The 21,438-nt window shown below is 39.7% G+C and overlaps 1 protein-coding gene across 5 annotated transcripts in view; it reads left to right on the forward strand.

Annotated features, from left to right (window-relative positions):
* The window catches only part of col16a1 (collagen, type XVI, alpha 1), a 177,212-nt gene that overhangs the window by 40,174 nt on the left and 115,600 nt on the right, over positions 1-21,438 (forward strand). For all 5 annotated transcript variants that reach the window (XM_034160345.1, XM_034160347.1, XM_034160348.1 and 2 more), the window contains 3 exons: positions 7,099-7,167; positions 7,251-7,368; positions 15,200-15,323. In XM_034160345.1, the coding sequence (XP_034016236.1) occupies positions 7,099-7,167; positions 7,251-7,368; positions 15,200-15,323 (311 nt within the window). The remainder of the gene's footprint in view (positions 1-7,098; positions 7,168-7,250; positions 7,369-15,199; positions 15,324-21,438) is intronic.

Consider the following 21,438-nt stretch of genomic DNA (forward strand, 5'->3'; position numbering starts at 1 on the left):
TGCAGCTGTTCTCTTGCACTTCCTGATGTAGAGAACACATTTAGAATCATCTCAAAGGTAATTATTTGTAACATTTAGTAAAACAGTTGCATTTTCATTCCTTCTTCTGACTATCTGTAAAATGCTGGTTACTATAGCTTTAACATCTCATCATAATCACTCAGGTGAGCTGCACTGTGATGCGCTGTGATGCGCTGTGTTGACTCAATGACTCGCAGTGACATGCCCGTATATAGAGGGGGTTCAGGGGGTTCAACCGAACCCCCCCTCCCCCCGAGAATTCTGCTGATTTTTTTCTGCTGATTTTTTTCTGATCTGGATATCAACGTTATGTATTTTCTTTTCATTGATAATAAGCAACAAGCACTAACTGTTACACAGCTATTATCACACACCCTCAATTTTCAATTTCCTCTGCCAGAGTAATCCCTTAAGTGATGAAAGGGGAAACTGCTAGATAAACTTTTCCATGGGTGTTGAGAATTTTTGCTCCTTGGTCCCTATCCTCCTCTGATATCAAACAGATTAGTAGGCTTGTAAATACCCATGCAGACACACAATTACACTTGTCTGGTTTGTAAAAACATGTTTGTATGTATAAGCTGAGAAATAAAGGGAGCTTCTCCTTCCTGTTGCAAATACTGTAAAGGTGCAAATATTCGCGTGGGATTTATTATGCGAAATTCGCGAGTTAAACAAGGTCGCCAAATTAAATACCGCTATTTTAATACATAACGTACATTTACGTACATATTCATAATATAAACGCAAATATTAATACCGCTAAATACGAAGTCTGTTAGAAAACTATCCGACCTTTTTATTTTTTGCAAAAACTATATGGATTTGAATCATCTGCGCTTGCATCAGCCAAACTGGAACCTTCGTGCGCATGCATGAGCTTTTTCACGCCAGTCGGTTGCGAATGACGCAACCGACAGGCAGGTATAAAGTTTGCATTAATGTTATCTTGGTTCTTCCTGGGTGGTTCTTATGGCAACTGATCCAATCCCAAGCAAGGACTATTTGTATATAAAAATGTATTTCCTAAAATGATATATTTTGGGTTTCAAATGAAATTTATGTAGCTTTTTATCCCTCAAAATCCTCAAAAAGCTTCTGTTTCTGCTGAGTCCCCCACGAGGGCGTTGCCCATTGACCCCACCGGGGGCCCTGCGGCCCACTGGACCCCAACTCAAGGATTTGAACCCCCCCCTTTCACATTCCTATATACAGCCCTGAGTGACACAGTGTTTTTGAATTGTTTGATTTTGCATGCCAACGATTTTTTAACATTTCAAAATTTTCTTTGTGCATTCCCACATAGCTGTGCAGAGTTTACAGTTTACAAAAAGTTTGCAACAAGTTTACTCTCTGGCATGGCAGATTGCGTGCCAGTGCGCGGATCAAATTCGTACAAGTGTCAAGGTACCATTACTTTGGAAATGTCAGGAAAACATTATTTTCAGGAGCTATGGACTTTGTACCATCTCATGCATGTGCTCGAGTGTCGCTTGCACTGCTTGCTTCATTCAGTGTGCTCTATAGAGGGAGGAGACACACTTAACCCTTGAGTCTTTTATTTTATTTTTTTACCCCAGTTGCATCAAAATGAACACATTTATCACTTTACAAACGAGTCATCATGACACAACATCACACTTACGTAAACATTGCAATTAGTCCATTGCTCCGTTCTTAACGTTATCAGCAGTTTGTCGACATTTCATTCAACAGTGTGCTTGGACATTTGCTGGAAAAAATTAATATGAGCAAGTACTTTGTTTTTCAGCAGTCTCCATAGCTGTTTGCTTTGATTGGCGTATGCTTGCGGACGGTTCAGACAACTGCACAAATGAATACAGATCTGCATCGATAAATTTGTTTTGTTTCTCTAAAGACCTAAAATATCCACAGTTTTAATTTTTGGCACACATGATACTTCAGAGAACGTTCACAACCGTGTGGCTGTGTGGCTCCTGGTGTACTTCCATTACCTACTTTGGCAAGATTGAAGTGGAAGTCATCAAAGCAGAAGCATACCCAGCTAAGACCATCCACTTTTTTTTAGGCTGCATGCAGCTACTAGCAGAATCCTGGTGTGGCACTCATACTCATTGTAGTAATTAGCTTGTCGACAAGCAAATGCTTTCCTTTGATCTCGGCTTGAGAGGAAATGGGCTTCAAGTTCTGCAGTGTGTCGTCTGCCAAAGTGCTTCAATACAGAGCAGAAAATATCCTTCTCCTTGAGTTATGCATCTTGTTTCACAGAAACAGCTTTTAGAAATTGCTTGGTTAACAGAAGCAGCTTTTCACAAGTGGACAGTCTTGAATTTGATTCATTGCTTATGATATTTATCTGCATTATTCATTCATTCATTTTTTTAAAACCTGTTTCTTATTCTAATTAAGTGGTTAAATGACAAAAAAAAAAAAAACAAGAAAGAAAAAGAAAAATATATATTGTGAAGACTGTCTGTGAAACTGTACTGAATGTACTTTGCAACAAACCAGAATTGTAACTTTGTCTTGAAGAGAATTCCTTTCAGACAGGGTGAGTGAAGTTACAGTGCATCCAGAAACTATTCACAGTGCTTCATTTTTTTCCACATTTTGTTATGTCACAGCCTTATTCAAAAATAAATTCCTTTTCCCCCTCAAAATTGTACTGACAGCACCCCTTAATGACAACATGAAAAAAAATATTTATTTTTCATTTTTTTGCAAATTTATTTAAGATATAAAACTAAGAAATCACATGAACAGAAGTATGCACAGCTGTTCCTCAATACTTTGTTGATGCAACTCTGCAAGCAATTACAGCCTCAAGTCTTTTTGAATATGATGCAACAAGCTTGGCGCACCTATCTTAGGGCAGTTTTGCCCACTGTCTCAGGTCAATAGCGCTCTGAGCAGGTTTTCATCTAGGATGTCTTTGTATATTGCATCATGCTGCCACCACCATGCTTCACTGTTGGGATGGTGTCTGGTTTCCTCTTAACATGACGCTTGGCATTCAAGCCAAAGAGTTAAATCTTTTTTTCTCATCAAACCAGACAATTTTGTTGCTTATGGCCTGGGAGTCATTCAGGTGCCTTTTGGCAAAGTTCAGATGGGCTGCCATGTTTCTAAGTAGTGTCTTCAATCTGGCAACTCTACCATAAATGCCTGATTGGTGGATTGATGCAGAGATGGGTGTCCTTCTGGAAGGTTCTCCTCTATCCATGGAGGAATGCTGGCACTCTGACAGAGTAAACATGAGGTTATTGGTCACCTCCCTGACTAAGACCCTTCTGCCCAGTTGTTCAGTTTAGATGGGCGGCCAGCTCTAGGAAGAGCTGGTTCCGAACTTCTTCCATTTACAGATAATGGAGGCCACTGTGCTCATTGGGACCTTAAAATCAGCAGAAATATTTTGGTACCCTTCCCCAGATTTGTGCCTCGAGACAATCCTGTCTCCGAGGTCGATAGACAATTTATTTGGTTTGTGTTCTGACATACACTGTCAGCTATGGGACCTTATATCTAGACAGGTGTGTGCTTTTCCAAATCATGTCTAATCAACTGAATTTACAGGCTACACCTTCAGTTTCATGGCACCTTCAGTTTCATGGCAGAGGCTGTGAATAATTATGTACATGTGATTTATTTTTTTTTTTAATTAAATAATAACTTTGCAAAAAATCTCAAAAAACCTTTTCTCACATTGTCATTATGCAGTATTGTGTGTAGAATTTTGAGGGAATAAAATTAATTTAATCTATTTTTGATTAAGGCGGTAGCATAACAAAATATGGAAAAAGTGAAGTGCCATGAATAATTTCTCAATGCACCGTACATGGTAATGTGTGAAACAGAGAAAACTGGAGTGTGAGGAGAGAAAAAAGTTTGTAGGTACGACTCACGACCTGAAAATGTCTCTCGACTGTATCCTTTGCATTGTAGACTTTTTTGGCATAGTCACATGCAATTCTTGTCATTTCTTTGAGTTTTCATCTCTGATTGCTGACAGAATCTCAAAGCACTACTCTGACAGCTTTTTCATTCCTTGATTTGCACTTTTAGAAGGCTCTATCAGAATGATGCTTTTAGCAGACAGACAGAAAATGTGCCACAATTTGAAAGCATGTCGCTGTGTTTAAAGTAAGATGAATAGGAGCTTTACTATGTCAAGCCATGAACCTGACAGAAGGTGATGATGTACTGATTGTGATTTATTTTTTTCTAGAATTGGCATCTGAGAAATTAAACCAGTAACACATAATTGGAGTCAATAGGATATCAGTATTTCTGTTATGATGGGAGTATCTGTCACTTTTGCTTGATCGGACTTTCACTCTAATAAAGTGCCAATTTGGTTAGAAATCTAAACTACGTGTTGCCAGTATATACTTCAAGGTAAGTGTACTCACACGGGAAAAATAAGGGGATGAATGTAAATATATAGTGCGCATGACAGTAATTAACTGCAATGTCACTCAGTAGAGGTCTGACCTATGCCTTTGTTGACCCTGTTATCAAATCAATTAGAAAATTAGCTTTGGTATACAGGTGGTGGTGGTCAAGCAGTTAATTGTGCTTGTTTCTATGGCAAAAAAAGTTTCCTAGGTCAAGGCTGCCACTGCCCACTCTCCATATGATGTAGAATCCCTTTTGAGATAATCCACTTGTGCCAAATCTGCATCCACATTATTCTTTCAGGCACAAAACTGCCAAAGATAAATAAGTTATGAATGAATGAATGAGTACTCAGCTTAGTTTCTCATTGTGTAATGCATCATAATTGTTTTGTCTGACCAACAGTTCAAAATCTATAGATATTCAATTTACATTGGTATCAAATTGAGACCAGCATAACCCTTTACATTTTTAAGCTCGTATTAGACAATGTGCAACATTTCTTTTGACATTTTTAACTTGAGCAATTAATTATTTAAGAGAATCCTTGTTAATTTTCTGTTACAAAGCTTATTGAATAATCAAATAATTGTTTCAGCTATGATTTAACATATAAATGTTATGAGCGCCATAACCTCTTGTCTAATCAAGTTGTGTAAATCTTTATTCCACTGATGATCGGGTCAGATCAGATCTGGGAGCATGCGCAGGTACCATGTATTGCTGCATCCACTGCACAATGGTCCTAGTTAGCAACCACAAAGTCAGACAACCAGCACATCCCCCTTCTGAAAGTAGTCATCGATCTTCCACAGCTAGATGACATCCATGCATCCCCTTGTCCTTTTCCAACTTTTCCATCAATGAGGCACCTGTGTGCTCAGTCATGGTTAAGTAACCATGTCACATGACCACGGTGTCATAGCCTCACAGTGCAAGTGAGTTTTCTTTCCAGTTGTACACAAGGATCCTCCGAACACACAGAGTACCAAAGCCATTCACTTGCCACTTGGGTGGTTAGCATCTATGTGTAATAACCATACAGGGGGAGTGGAAATACCAGGAACCTAAAGACTTGGCGCTTTGCTCTCTTACAAGGGTATCACATGACCAAACACTTCAGCCCAGGGAGCTCATGACCCTCTTGAATCTCAGTGCAAAGATCACGAATCTCTCAATAAGTTCAATGCATTTAACACAAACAGATACCCTTCCTATGATTGTGTCTGGGAAGCCATTGAAAATCTGGATCTCAGTCTAGAGCTGGGATAATCACAAACCCACACAGTCTGTTTCTTAAGTGCTTCAATCATGGTAAATGGTGCTTTTCCATCTGCATCAGACGCTCAATGCGCTTTACAAATAATGCCTCCCATTCACCCCGATGTGAGGGTGCTGCCATACAAGGTACTCATTGCACACCGGGAGTAACTAGGGGATTAAGGACCTTGCCCAAGGGCCCTGTGATTTTTCTGGACAGGCTGGGATTTGAACCGAGGATCCTCTGGCCTTCCATTCTATTCCATTTTATCACTTTTAACCAAACTGTTCCATTACAACAATAGGAAGTTCTGTATTTCATGTATCTACACATGCATTCTATCATTTAATCAGGACAACAGCGTTGTCTTGCATTCATAGAGTTGTCCTGAATCCACTGAAGCTACAGTGGAGTGGCTTCAGGACAACTATTAGAATGTCCTTCAGTGGCCCAGCCAGAGCCTATACCTGAATCTGATTCACCATCTCTGGAGAGACCTGAAAATGGCTGTGCACCGATGCTCCCCATCCAACCTGATGTAGCTTAAGAGGTGCTGCAAAGAGGAATGGCCAAAACTGCCCAAAAGATAGGTGCACTGTGGCATCATATTCAAGAAGAGTTGAAGTTGTAATTGCTGCCAAAGGTGCATCAGCAAATTATTGGGCAAACACTGAGAATACTTATGTTCATGTGATTTCTTATTTCAAATAAACTTTTTTTTTTCATTTTGTCATTAAGGGGTGTTGTGAGTAGAATTTTGAGGGGAAAATGAATTTACTCCATTTTGAAAAAAAAGGTGTAATATAACAAAATGTGGAAAAGTGAATACTTTCCGAATGCGCTGTAAATGCAGGGCATCATGTGCTTACAGAGACTTTGAGTTCATAGTGTTAAAGTGCCTTTGAGAATCTTGTGCACTGCAGTTTGGCCGGGGGCAGTGGCTGTGCTTAGCCCCAAAGAGATCAATTAGCTGTGGATCACAGTGATTCACATGGTGTGTGTCTGCTGTACCAGCGTAGCTCTTGTGTACAAGTCAGGCAGGCTTCTCTGACAGGCAACACTTTTCTGCTGTAACCTCCCCCGACAGGGTGAGAACATATCCATCAAACAGAGGCTACCCCTATTGACAAGCCTCGTGCTAGACAACCTGTCAGCCCGGGCTGTGTTCCTCTGTGAACAGCTTTGCCCTCATTTCATCCATTTCTCTCTTCTCTTTACACTTTTTTTGCCTCTCTAGCTGCCGTCTCCATCTTCCACATCAATAACTCTGTCACGTATGTTTGTGAAGTTGCACGCAACAAGTTTGGCACATTTCACACAGCGGCAGTTATGAAAGCTTCTGTTGATGTGTTTGATCGTTTTCTGAGAACATTAAACATTGTTTTGCAGATTTCAAATCAACTTTTTCATGTTTTGTTTTTTCCTCTGTGACCCTGCAGATGAACAGTGTCCCTTTCTGCAAGTGGATGAGTGGAGGTTTCCTCAGACGGCCAGGAACAACATCACCGGTGAAAAGATATGATTAAATTCACATGCATTTCCAACTGTGAGTGACATTTGTTTGGGTGCTGATGTACGCCGCTCTGTGCAGGCTTTAATCTGGTGAGGCGATTCTCCTTGCTCAAGAGTCCAGATGTCAAGAAGATCCGCAACCCTCGAGGAAACGTCATTCTCCGGCTGGGCAAGACTGCACTCCTACACCCTACCGAGTAAGTTCTCAATGTGCCATGCTCTTTTGTAGCTCCAACCAAGAAGAAGAAAAAAAATCATCACATAAGCACACCGTGTAGAGCAGTGGTGTCCAAATATTCCAGAAAGGGCCAAGAGAGTACGGGTTTTCTTTACACCCAGTGACTCCATCAGGTGATTTCACTGATAAACAACACTTTGAGCAGATGGGATGAGTTCATTCATGAATACTGGATTCTTTGAATTCTGGAATACTTTGGACACCACTGATATAGAGCTTTAGTTGGTTGAGGGCAGAGGTCTCACACTGATGCCAGAAAAAGTGCAGCAGATAACTGAAACAATCCTGCACATGGTGATACAAGCACCAAAGCCGGCACAAGTCTTTTGAAAAAAATGACTAGCAACTTCAATTTTCAATGGGGTGCCAGGTCGGGGTTGATTGAAGAATTACACAGGGGTCAAAATTAAAAATGCTTCAATCCATTTGAAAACTACACTACATTATTTGTGTGATCATAACGATTCCAAAAAGGTATAGTTTGGACTATCTATGTCTGAATGTTCAGGAGTTATGGGGTAAAAATACCAAAAATGGTGACAAAGGTCAGTTTCAGTTTTGTACATGGGTCAAAAGTTAAAGTTCCTTCAATTTTGGTTTAAAGTAATGCAAATTATTGTTTGAGCTAATAGTTTTAATACATGGAATAGTTTTGACTATGTTGAATGCTTGGTCTCCAAAGTAATGGTCAAACAAGGTCAATGTCCATTGGATTCTATGACATGTCACATATGTTACCCTGCCACATGATGACTAAGCATGATACATGGTCCAAACTATTTCTTTTTAAAACCCTGTTAACTCAACTAATAATTTGCATTTTTTTTTTTTTTTACCAAAATTGGAGCAACTTTAACTTTTGAGCCCTGTACAAACTGACACTGACCTTTGTCACCATTTTTGCTGTTTTGTTTTTTTCCCCATAACTCCTGAACATTCAGTCATAGATAGTCCAAACTATACCTTTTTGGAATCATTATGATCAGACAAATAATGTGGTGTAGTTTTCAAATTGATTGGAGCATTTTTAATTTTGACCCCTGTGTAATAATTCAATTGACCCCGACCTGGCTGCTATTTAAAATTCAAGAGGCTAGTTGTTTTTTTTTAAAGAGTAATGTCTAAGGAGTATTTGTGCTGAATTTGATGCTTGTATCACCATGTGCAGGATTTTGATCTAAATATTCTCTTAGCTGCTGCACTAAAAGGGCCAAGAGGGTGCAGGTTTTCTTTGCAACCACCCGCTCCACCAGGTGATTTCACTGATTAACTGATAATCTGTGAACTCACCTGGAGGAGTCACCTGGAATCAGCTTGAGACCTCTGGTTGAGGGTGAATTCAAGCAAGCGAGTTTTCCGCTAGATTTTCAGCTTCCTGTTTCATCCTTGCCTTACCAACGAGAGAAAAATGTAGAAAAACTAAACATCCTGCAGTAAAACATCCTGTGAACCTTCAGTCATCATGTCAGCAGTGTCCACCAGCTGTTGTTTCAAAAACAGACACTTGGCAACGCATACGCCATGGGTCAATCTGTGAGTGCTTTTCCAGAAATAATGCTTTACTTCCTTCACTACTTGTAAAAATTAACTGGTAAATGGCCTCATGGTTTTGCGGTTATAACCGATTTCATTTGCTAAAGTACTTTTCAGACTTACTTTCCACACACACACACACACACACACACACACACACATATACGATAGATGTGATGCCTTAATTAATTGGAAAGAAGTGTAAGGGTTTAACTTTAAAATCCAGATTTACAAGCTGCAGCTTGTTCCGAGCTTGTTTCTGAGAAAACAGACCTGTAGCCATAAAATCCCAACAGCGCTGGGCTTCACAGTTTTTGCAGTTTGACACGGTTTAATTATGTCTTTCTGTTTTTTTTATGTTGTTATTACACAGTAGTTGAGCGTCGCTCATGATGTTGTGCTTAGCAGTGTTATGAACTCACTGACTTTTGGGGGGAGGTACAGGGGTGCCTCTTTTTTCACCCCCTTTCATTCTTCTAAAACATAGCCAGTTTTCAGTCTGCTTAGTCTGCACTCTACCCACTGATAAAGCACTTTTTCACAACTTGCCAATTGGGTCAGCGTGGAGTATTTTATCACTCTGTCCAGTGCTCTGAGCTCCGTTCACTTGAAAGCACAATAAATCTGTCTACAAAACACTTTTTTTTTCTGTCGCAGACATTTTGTCCTATCACAGATACTGTTTATCACACACTTACAGAGTACTCGCGCTTATAGAAACAGGGGTAAAACACGAAAGAAAACTCATTTCTGAGGAAATCGCAAAGACAAAAAACAAAACAAAATGTGTTTGTTTTGCCTCTAACCATACAGAGGGAAGATAGGAACGCCACTCGGCACCTCGCCTCCACCGCTGGTTTGGGCTTTTGTTGTTGTTGAGCATTTATTGAAATTTTGATGCCATCAAGAGCCCTGCTGTCAGTTTTATTGGTGAGAAATGTCACTGGGTGATTTCTTTTCAAGTCAAAACAGAGAATAATCAATGTTAGCACATCAACCGCTCCTGTCTGCCTTTCATTCTGTCTATACATAGAGCTTCTTGGCTTCTCTTCTCATTTCCCAGAATGACTATATAAAATCACCAGAGATGCTTGCTTTTCTTCTGCTTCACTTTTTCAACCTTTACCGTTTTACCTCACCAAAAGGCCTGTCACCATTAGTCATAATGTTTGCTTTCTTTCGCTCTTTCAGTTGTTTTAACTTTGCGACTGAAGTAGTTGCATGTGGCGGCTTCTTTAGGCCTTTTGAAAAGAAGAGCGGAAGCAGGCAGAAGATGATTAAGGGATACAGTGGAGAGGATGTATGAGGGTTACAGGTAAATATCCAGACAGTATTTGGTTCCAGAGGAAACTGCATTTTCTTCGAGCAATACGTGATTAAATGTGAAGAATATATACATTTATTCATAACAAAAAATGTGTACAAGCAGCCGACCCCCCTTCCCGGTGGTCCAGCATTCATGTGAACTGTGGATTAATTGCAAAGTTTATATAAGTGTGATTTTGTATCATGTGGACTTTTAAAGTGATAACTCTATTAATTATGGTGTAGTCAAGTTAAAATCACAGTCTGATTGCAGATTAAAGCAGCTGTGTGTGCATGTCACACAGTTTTGAATGCAGCCTGTCGCAAATAGACTTGTGTTCCACTTGCTGCATGCTCAGCACACATCTGAATCCAAAAACTGACAAGATATCTAAAAAATTAAAAGGAGTTGAGCACAAAGTGTCCATCGTCTCTTCCATGTGCAACTGTGAGCCCACTGAACTAATCGGTCATAGCCAAGCTTACTGAAACTCCACAGTTATAGAAAATAACATGTATTCCTGACTTTTTTAGAGCATCTGCAAACCTGAATGAATTAGAATCAGAGGCTAGGACTAATGTATTTATCTTGAAAGGCTTATAAAGTAAATCATTACAGTTTCCATCTAACCACACAATGTAGACATTGTGATTGCTTGTTAATAAATAAATAAATAATGAAGTTAGAAACTCAGACCAGCTTTACTCCATTTCTATATTTATATTTTTCAGAATTTGACAAAGCCTATTTTTTATTCACTGATATGGTTTATTTTGCAGTTTAATACGAGAATTAAGTATGTTGTTTTAAAATTTTCTGCAAATCATTGTACACTTTTTTTTCATTTTTCATTCAGCGCTACAGGCAAAGGTTCTTTGTTCTCATTGCTTACTACATAATTAAGTACTTTTAAAAAAAAAGCAAATTAGAATTTGTTTAGGCTTTTTTCAGGCTGATCTAACAATCATTAGATCTGTAGCTTAAAAAAAATATCTGATCCCTAAACCATTGGTTTTGTGATCCATGACACCCCAATTTATTATGGGTGTGCATCTCTTTCGTACAAAAATAATATAATACACATCTAGACTACTCAATTTGATGCAGTTTGTTTCCTTGCAATGTGATACAATCTAATATATTTTTTTGTTTATTGTACAACTTTTCCACGAAAAAAACTAACTTTCCATAATAAATTAGAAGAAACCAAAAGTTGGGTTGTTTGCTTTCAAATACATATTTCATTCATTCATTTCTGATTATTCAGATTGTCGCGTATGACCATTTTTGCACCACAGATGGTAGGAGAAAGTGCAGCATAGATGAAGCCCCAAAGAAGAAACCAGCTGCTGTTAGCATAGTATAAACGGAAAAACACAACATTCAGTTTCTGAATCGGTATTATAGCCTTAACAAATTGTGACCCAATTATAAAGTTCCATTGGCTTGATATAGCTGTTACAATTTACAACTGTCGGAATATGATGATTTTGTTTTTTGTGCCAATATTAACATCATTCCGAGCAGTCAGTCCAGAACAACACTTTTAAGGGCAATTCTGGGGTTGACGTTCATCCACGTGCCACATTTGGTGGAAATAGGTCAAAGGACCTGGATGGAGTAAGTGACCCAACAAACAATGGATTTTTTTCACCTCTCACTTAAACAAAAAGACAGTGAAGGAGAAGTCACATTCTCTCCAAGTTGAATAAAACTATCTCTGAATCCAGCTGATTTATCTCCCCAGTTTGTGTATGTGTGTACTTCAGGACAACTGAATGCAATCAGGTGAAGGTCTTTCATCTTCAAAGTTTGAGTGTTTTTTTGACCTCAAGTCCATGTCATTAATCAACACAAAGCAACTCCGTTCTCAGCACCATTCTCTTTTTTCCATATATCTATTTATATGTCATTTCTTTTTATTTTATTCTATTTTGTTATACCTCACTCTCTCAGCTGTTGACAGGTGGTGATGTAATCAGCAAATCCATATAGTTTCTTTATTGTGGACCCAACAGCACATTCATAATTCAGGTGCAAACTCATTATTTAATGATGAAGAAAAAACAAAAACAAAACAAGCGACAGTGGCCTCGATGGCCTTCAGACCTAGGCTTTGGAAAAGAAACAAACGGACCAACAAACTTATTTCAAGCTCCATGACTTCAAAACCACACTCATGATGAGTGAGAAAGAAACAGAAGGAAGAAGTTTGCTTCAGGCTGTGTTTTACAATATAATCGCTGTGAAACAATGAGATAGTAATGTTTACATCGGATTTAGATTTTAGAAATGGCCTATCTGTCTGATAGACAGCCACACCTGCTCCTAATCATCATCTGTCCAGCATCCACTAAGCATCCAGCAGGTGGAAAGCACATCAAACCAAACATAGTAAAGTAACAAAAAAGTTGGATGAGGTAAATGGACTGCATTTACATAGCGCTTTTCCATCTGCATTAGTCGCTCAAAGTGCATGCCTCACATTCACCCTAATGTAGGGTGCTGCCATAGAAGGTGCTCATCACACACCGGGAGCAATAGGGGACTAAAGACCTTGCCCAAGGGCTCTTAGTGATTTTCCAGTCAGGCTGGGATTTAAACCGAGGATCATCTGGTCTCAAGCCCAGTGCCTTAACTACTAGACCAGGGGTGGGCAACTTGTTCCAGAAAGGGCCAAGAGGGTGCAGGTTTTCTTTGCAGACACTGCCTCCACCAGGTGATTTCACTGATTAACTGATTCCATCTGCTCATCAGTGAAATCACCTGGTGGAATCGGTGGCTGCAAAGAAAACCTGCACCCTCTTGGCCCTTTCTGGAACAAGTTGCCCACCCCTGCACTAGACCATCACCTATCCCCCCAGGTGTTGGATTTAACTTGCATTGCTTGGTAAATAGACTGCATTTATTCTGGACGTTTTACTTTATATAGGCTTTGAAGGATTACTGTTGGCAGAATTACATCAAAACTACTGCATGGATTTTGAGAAAATTTTCAACACAGATAGACATTAGGCCATGGAAGAACCCATTACATTTTGGATCCCGATTCTGGACCAAGTTTCACTTTATATAGGCTTTGAAGTATTTTGTCAAAACTACTTCACAGATTCTCAAAAAAAATTCACCACGGATATATATTAGGCCATGGAAGACTACATGAAAGTTTTTGAGTTGATCTGGATCCAGATCCGGATTTTGGATCAAGATATCACTTTATATACGCTTTGAAGGATTACGTCAAAACTACTTCATAGATTCTCACCAAATTTGCACCACCGATGGACATTGAGGTATGAAAAACTCCCCTGAATTTTGGAGGTGATCTGGATCTGGATTATGGATCAATATTTCCCCTTATATAGGCTTTGAAGAACTACTTCAAAGCTTCTTCACAGATTCTCACCAAATTTGCACCACAGATACATATTAGGGCATGGAAGACTCCATTGCATTTTGGAGGTGATCTGGTGTCACAGACCAAATGGTCCTCCCCTAAAAATTGGTCTGCACTGCCTCCACTGTGCATGCATCATTTCGGAGCTCAGCAGCTCATTTGAGATTGGACTCTCATGCAAAGCAATCAAAGGGAATAATGTGATTATTCACCATCAGATGACAAGGTAAGACCTCTTAAATTATTCTAAAGTCAGTGGTAAGCAGAAATGAGGCCGTTTTAAGCAGAAGTGAGGTGATAATCGTTGACGCTTTGAAATGACGGAGGTACAGTGAATGCAGCAGGAGCAGCTCGTCATGGATGCTACGCTCTGATCACTTCCACTGTCTTTTATGATGAAATAATGCTGAATTTATGTGGAAAAAGATTGTTGTACAAAAGCTTCAGATATCTGTCGGTGAGATGGATGATGACCGGAGTGCAGTTTGAAGCAGAAACGAGGGGAAATACAGCATGCGCAGTGAAGGCAGGGTGGACCAATTTTTTGGGGGGGGACTGTTCGGTCTTTGACACCAGATCCAGATTGGCGGATGTCAGAAATCTCTGAATGTATCAATGTTAATGTAAAATGTATCATGGCATGTTTCCATTTTGATCAAGAGTCATTTTGTAGTTGCTACAATGGACAGGTTATTTTTTTGTTTTTGTTTTTTGTCACGGTGAGTCCCCTTTTGTCTTTTCCATTCTGTGCCTTTCTTTGTAATTTGTGTTGAATTGGCAACAGTGAAAGTCGTGCATTTTTATGCACTTCTTCTTCGAGTCCCACATTCTCGCTCCTTTTCTTTACTCTCTTTCTATGCAGGTCTCCGAAGTTCACCATTTTCTTTTTCTCACCTTTTCTCCAGCTCATCCTCTTGTTGTTTTGACGTCCTGCTGTTGGAAGATTTCCTGCAGATCTTCTCCCATCCATAAATCACCCCACTTCTAGGGGCAGGAAACCAGCTGCCAGCATCAACCGCTTTGTGTGTGTGTGTGTGTGTGTGTGTGTGTGTGTGTGTGTGTGTGTGTGTGTGTGTGTGTGTGTGTGTGTGTGTGTGTGTGTGTGTGTGTGTGTGTGCGTACTTGGAGGCAGACTGAGAAACACAGATAGAATATTCACATTTTCCCTTCTCAGTGAGCATGCATTTACTGTATGTATGAGGCCTTCATCTCTCTACACATCTGAAGGTGTAAGTGTGTTTTTGAGCTTCGATGCTCCTGACTAAAACTGTGGGATGGTGCTCGGCAGACTGTATCTGCTTCCACGAAATAACTCACACGCTGTGAGCTTTGCGTACTGACCGCAGCCTCACAAAATGTATTATGTCATGTGTAGAATATGAAAATGCTCTTGCATGTGCATAAATACAAAGACACAGTCACTTTTTTTGCATTTTTTTCCTTATCTCCAAACATTTCAGAGCTGCAGACCTAAAGTAAATGTACCTGCACATAGTGTCACAGTGCCTGCAGATATAATGGCATCAGGAATTCTTTTTCTCTCTGATTTTTCAGTCAGGTGTTCCCTCAAAGCCTGCCAGAGGAGTTCACCCTGGTCTTCACCCTGGCACTAAAGAAAGCTGCTCTGAGGGACACCATCTACCTCTTCCAGATATCCAATGAGGATGGATACCCACAGGTAGACCTTGCATTGCTCTCTCATTTTCATGTCCTTCCAAAGATGCGCATCTTTCCCTTACGATTCATATCTAGATACACATGCTACGATATGACTCAAGATAGATACTTTTTTATGGAACAAGTCGATGCAATGCCTCTACTGGTGGTTGGCTCTCACTGCGGTATTGTATCACTTCCTGTTCCGGAGCACAGTGGTGTTTTGCTATATATGTTAGCTGTGTAATCTGTGCAGTTAGATTGATCTAGATAACTAGATAACGATTTGTTTCACAGTGTAATCTTCACATGCCTTAACTAAAGCACTCCCTCTGCTGAATCACCTCTAAATTATTTACACATTATTCACTTTGTGTGTTTTTAGGAATCCGCTAGCTTAGCGCAGCTACGAGCTCTTAGCCGATTTAGCATGGTGGCTTCTCCTGTCTCTCCCGCACTTTTCTGCTCTGGGTGTGAAATGTTTAGTTATTCCTCGGCCTCCTTTAGCAGTAATGGTACTTGTAATAAATGTAGCTTATTCGTAGCTTTGGAGGCCAGGCTGGGCGAATTGGAGACTCGGCTCCACACCATGGAAAATTCTACAGCTAGCCAGGCCCATGTAGTCGGTGCGGACCAAGGTAGCTTAGCCGCTGTTAGTTCCCTTCCAGCAGATCCCGAGCAGCCGGGAAAGCAGGCCGACTGGGTGACTGTGAGGAGGAAGCGTAGCCCTAAACAGAAGCCCCGTGTACACCGCCAACCCGTTCACATTTCTAACTGTTTTTCCCCACTCGGCGACACACCCGCCGAGGATCAAACTCTGGTTATTGGCGACTCTGTTTTGAGAAATGTGAAATTAGTGACACCAGCAACCATAGTCAATTGTCTTCCGGGGGCCAGAGCAGGCGACATCGAAGGAAATTTTAAACTGCTGGCTAAGGCTAAGCGTAAATTTGGTAAGATTGTAATTCACGTCGGCAGTAATGACACCCGGTTACGCCAATCCGAGGTCACTAAAATTAACATTGAATCGGTGTGTAACATTGCAAAAACAATGTCAGACTCTGTAGTTTTCTCTGGGCCCCTCCCCAATCGGACTGGGAGTGACATGTTTAGCCGCATATTCTCCTTGAATTGCTGGCTGTCTGAGTGGTGTCCAAAAAATGAGGTGGGCTTCATAGATAATTGGCAAAGCTTCTGGGGAAAACCTGGTCTTGTTAGGAGAGACGGCATCCATCCCACTTTGGATGGAGCAGCTCTCATTTCTAGAAATCTGGCCAATTTTCTTAAATCCTCCAAACCGTGACTATCCAGGGTTGGGACCAGGAAGCAGAGTTGTAGTCTTACACACCTCTCTGCAGCTTCTCTCTCCCTGCCATCCCCTCATTACCCCATCCCCGTAGAGACGGTGCCTGCTCCCAGACCACCAATAACCAGTAAAAATCTATTTAAGCATAACAATTCAAAAAGAAAAAATAATATAGCACCTTCAACTGCACCACAGACTAAAACAGTTAAATATGGTCTATTAAACATTAGGTCTCTCTCTTCTAAGTCCCTGTTAGTAAATGATATAATAATTGATCAACATATTGATTTATTCTGCCTTACAGAAACCTGGTTACAGCAGGATGATTATGTTAGTTTAAATGAGTCAACACCCCTGAGTCACATTAACTGCCAGAACGCTCGTAGCACGGGCCGAGACGGAGGATTAGCAGCAATCTTCCATTCCAGTTTATTAATTAATCCAAAACCCAGACAGAGCTTTAATTCATTTGAAAGCTTGACTCTTAGTCTTGTCCATCCAAATTGGAAGTCCCAAAAAACAGTTTTATTTGTTATTATCTATCGTCCACCTGGTCGTTACTGTGAGTTTCTCTGTGAATTTTCAGACCTTTTGTCTGACTTAATGCTTAGCTCAGATAAGATAATTATAGTGGGCGATTTTAACATCCACACAGATGCTGAGAATGACAGCCTCAACACTGCATTTAATCTATTATTAAACTCAATTGGCTTTGCTCAAATGTAAATGAGTCCACCCACCACTTTAATCATATCTTAGATCTTGTTCTGACTTATGGTATGGCAACTGAAGACTTAACAGTATTCCCTGAAAACTCCCTTCTGTCTGATCATTTCTTAATAACATTTACATTTACTCTGATGGACTACCCAGCAGTGGGGAATAAGTTTCATTACACTAGAAGTCTTTCAGAAAGCGCTGTAACTAGGTTTAAGGATATGATTCCTTCTTTATGTTCTCCAATGCCATATACCAACACAGTGCAGAGTAGCTACCGAAACTCTGTGAGTGAGATAGAGTATCTCGTCAATAGTTTTACATCCTCATTGAAGACAACTTTGGATGCTGTATTCTTCTCTGAAAAAGAGAGCCTTAAATCAGAAGTGCCTGACTCCGTGGTATAACTCACAAACTCGCAGCTTAAAGCAGATAACCCGTAAGTTGGAGAGGAAATGGCATCTCACTAATTTAGAAGATCTTCACTTAGCCTGGAAAAAGAGTCTGTTGCTCTATAAAAAAGCTCTCCATAAAGCTAGGACATCTTACTACTCATCACTAATTGAAGAAACTAAGAACAACCCCAAGTTTCTTTTCAGCACTGTAGCCAGGCGGACAAAGACTCAGAGCTCTATTGAGCCGAGTATTCCTTTAACTTTAACTAGTAATGACTTCATGACTTTCTTTGCTAATAAAATTTTTACTATTAGAGAAAAAATTACTCATAACCATCCCAAAGACATATCGTTATCTTTGGCTGCTTTCAGTGATGCCGGTATTTGGTTAGACTCTTTCTCTCCGATTGTTCTGTCTGAGTTATTTTCATTAGTTACTTCCTCCAAACCATCAACATGTCTATTAGACCCCATTCCTACCAGGCTGCTCAAGGAAGCCCTACCATTAATTAATGCTTCGATCTTAAATATGATCAATCTATCTTTATTAGTTGGCTATGTACCACAGGCTTTTAAGGTGGCAGTAATTAAACCATTACTTAAAAAGCCATCACTTGACCCAGCTATCTTAGCTAATTATAGGCCAATCTCCAACCTTCCCTTTCTCTCAAAACTTCTTGAAAGGGTAGTTGTAAAACAGCTAACTGATCATCTGCAGAGGAATGGTCTATTTGAAGAGTTTCAGTCAGGTTTTAGAATTCATCATAGTACAGAAACAGCATTAGTGAAGGTTACAAATGATCTTCTTATGGCCTCAGACAGTGGACTCATCTCTGTGCTTGTTCTGTTAGACCTCAGTGCTGCTTTTGATACTGTTGACCATAAAATTTTATTACAGAGATTAGAGCATGCCATAGGTATTAAAGGCACTGCACTGCAATGGTTTGAATCATATTTATCTAATAGATTACAATTTGTTCATGTAAATGGGGAATCTTCTTCACAGACTAAGGTTAATTATGGAGTTCCACAAGGTTCTGTGCTAGGACCAATTTTATTCACTTTATACATGTTTCCCTTAGGCAGTATTATTAGACAGCATTGCTTAAATTTTCATTGTTACGCAGATGATACCTAGCTTTATCTATCCATGAAGCCAGAGGACACACACCAATTAGCTAAACTGCAGGATTGTCTTACAGACATAAGGACTTAGATGACCTCTAATTTCCTGCTTTTAAACTCAGATAAAACTGAAGTTATTGTACTTGGCCCCACAAATCTTAGAAACATGGTGTCTAACCAGATCCTTACTCTGGATGGCATTACCCTGACCTCTAGTAATACTGTGAGAAATCTTGGAGTCATTTTTGATCAGGATATGTCATTCAATGTGCATATTAAACAAATATGTAGGACTGCTTTTTTGCATTTGCGCAATATCTCTAAAATTAGAAAGGTCTTGTCTCAGAGTGATGCTGAAAAACTAATTCATACATTTATTTCCTCTAGGCTGGACTATTGTAATTCATTATTATCAGGTTGTCCTAAAAGTTCCCCTGAAAAGCCTTCAGTTAATTCAAAATGCTGCAGCTAGAGTACTGACAGGGACTAGAAAGAGAGAGCATATCTCACCCATATTGGCCTCTCTTCATTGGCTTCCTGTTAATTCTAGAATAGAATTTAAAATTCTTCTTCTTACTTATAAGGTTTTGAATAATCAGGTCCCATCTTATCTTATGGACGTCATAGTACCATATCACCCCAATAGAGCGCTTCGCTCTCAGACTGCAGGCTTACTTGTAGTTCCTAGGGTTTGTAAGAGTAGAATGAGAGGCAGAGCCTTCAGCTTTCAGGCTCCTTTCCTGTGGAACCAGCTCCCAATTCAGATCAGGGAGACAGACACCCTCTCTACTTTTAAGATTAGGCTTAAAACTTTCCTTTTTGCTAAAGCTTATAGTTAGGGCTGGATCAGGTGACCCTGAACCATCCCTTAGTTATGCTGCTATAGACTTAGACTGCTGGGGGGTTCCCATGATGCACTGAGTGTTTCTTTCTCTTTTTGCTCTGTATGCACCACTCTGCATTTAATCATTAGTGATTGATCTCTGCTCCCCTCCACAGCATGTCTTTTTCCTTGTTCTCTCCCTCAGCCCCAACCAGTCCCAGCAGAAGACTGCCCCTCCCTGAGCCTGGTTCTGCTGGAGGCTTCTTCCTGTTAAAAGGGAGTTTTTCCTTCCCACTGTCGCCAAGTGCTTGCTCACAGGGGGTCGTTTTGACCGTTGGGGTTTTTCCGTAATTATTGTATGGCCTTCCCTTACAATATAAAGCGCCTTGGGGTAACTGTTTGTTGTGATTTGGCGCTATATAAATAAAATTGATTTGATTTTGATTTGAATGCCATTTGATTTGGTGCAATATATATTTCGTAGAAGATCAAGGATCTTCATCATTTTTGTTTTTACTGTACTGCAGAACATTGTTACAGATTCTGCTTACCTTTTGTTCACCACTGGGGGGCAGCAGTTCATAAAGTAGCAGAGAATGTAACATAGAAGAAGAAACCATATGTGGGTGATTCTTTAACTATGGGTACTATTGGCCTTGTAAATGTAATTTCCACCACACCATTGCCTTACAATATAAAGCGCCTTGGGGCAACTGTTTGTTGTGATTTGGCGCTATATACATGTGCTCTGATGTCACTGTTTATCTCCATAGAAACTACCCAAACAATCTTTCATACAAACTCTTTAAAGGGACATTACAGTGTTGTGGTGGAAATTACGGCAATAGTGTGGGACAACTACATTTTGTTTAAAAAAATCACAACAGTTGTATGACATTGAATACCCCAATTATGTTTTGATTATTTTACTGATATTTTATTCAGAGATATTTTAAAACATTAGAATAAATGTTTCTTTACCATTCATTTTTATCATTGAAGATCAAAAGTCTGGGTGTGGGACAAGCACAAAACGGCAATATTTGCATATAATGATGCTGAAAAAAGGTGAAAAAGTCATCATAAACTACTAGAACAAATTTCTTAACACACTTTCATTGTAAAGATAACTATAAATGTGTGAAATTTCCCCTTTTTTTCTGTTTTTCATACAATATGATCAAAGGACACAATAAGTGCCCGTAGTCTAAGCATCACCCATGTGTGTTGAGTTGGCACAAGATTTACACCGGATGCCCTTCCTGATGCAACTCCACATTATATGGGGAAATGTAGCAGGGGTGGGGTTTGAACCTGGAGCCTTCCACACTGAAACCAAGTGTACTAACCACCAATGGAGCCATCAATTAGTTCATCCTAAATTTAGATCAGATCAGGGGTCCATATATTGTTTTAGTCTTATCAATTACTGTATTTTCCAGAGTATAAGTCGCACCGGCGTATAAGTTTGCACCTGTCAAAAAATGGCTATTGAAGAGGAAAAAAAAACATATTTGTAAGTCACATCGGACTGTAAGTCACACCTTTTCTGTGTTTTAAGCTCCTTAATTTGGGATTGTTGTGCATTCTTGTAGTGTATTTTTATTACTGGCATTAATTTTTGTATTACTGGAGTTTATTTTGTTTAGTCCTTTGATTCTTCGGAATGTTCTATATAAATAGTCATTATAATTACTATTATTAATAAACTTCTGAATTTTCTACATATAAGATGCACTAGAGAAAAAGTTGCAGGGCCTCCCAAACTAAT

Source organism: Thalassophryne amazonica, chromosome 20 (genome assembly GCF_902500255.1).
Source record: "Thalassophryne amazonica chromosome 20, fThaAma1.1, whole genome shotgun sequence".
Classification (NCBI taxonomy): domain Eukaryota; kingdom Metazoa; phylum Chordata; class Actinopteri; order Batrachoidiformes; family Batrachoididae; genus Thalassophryne; species Thalassophryne amazonica.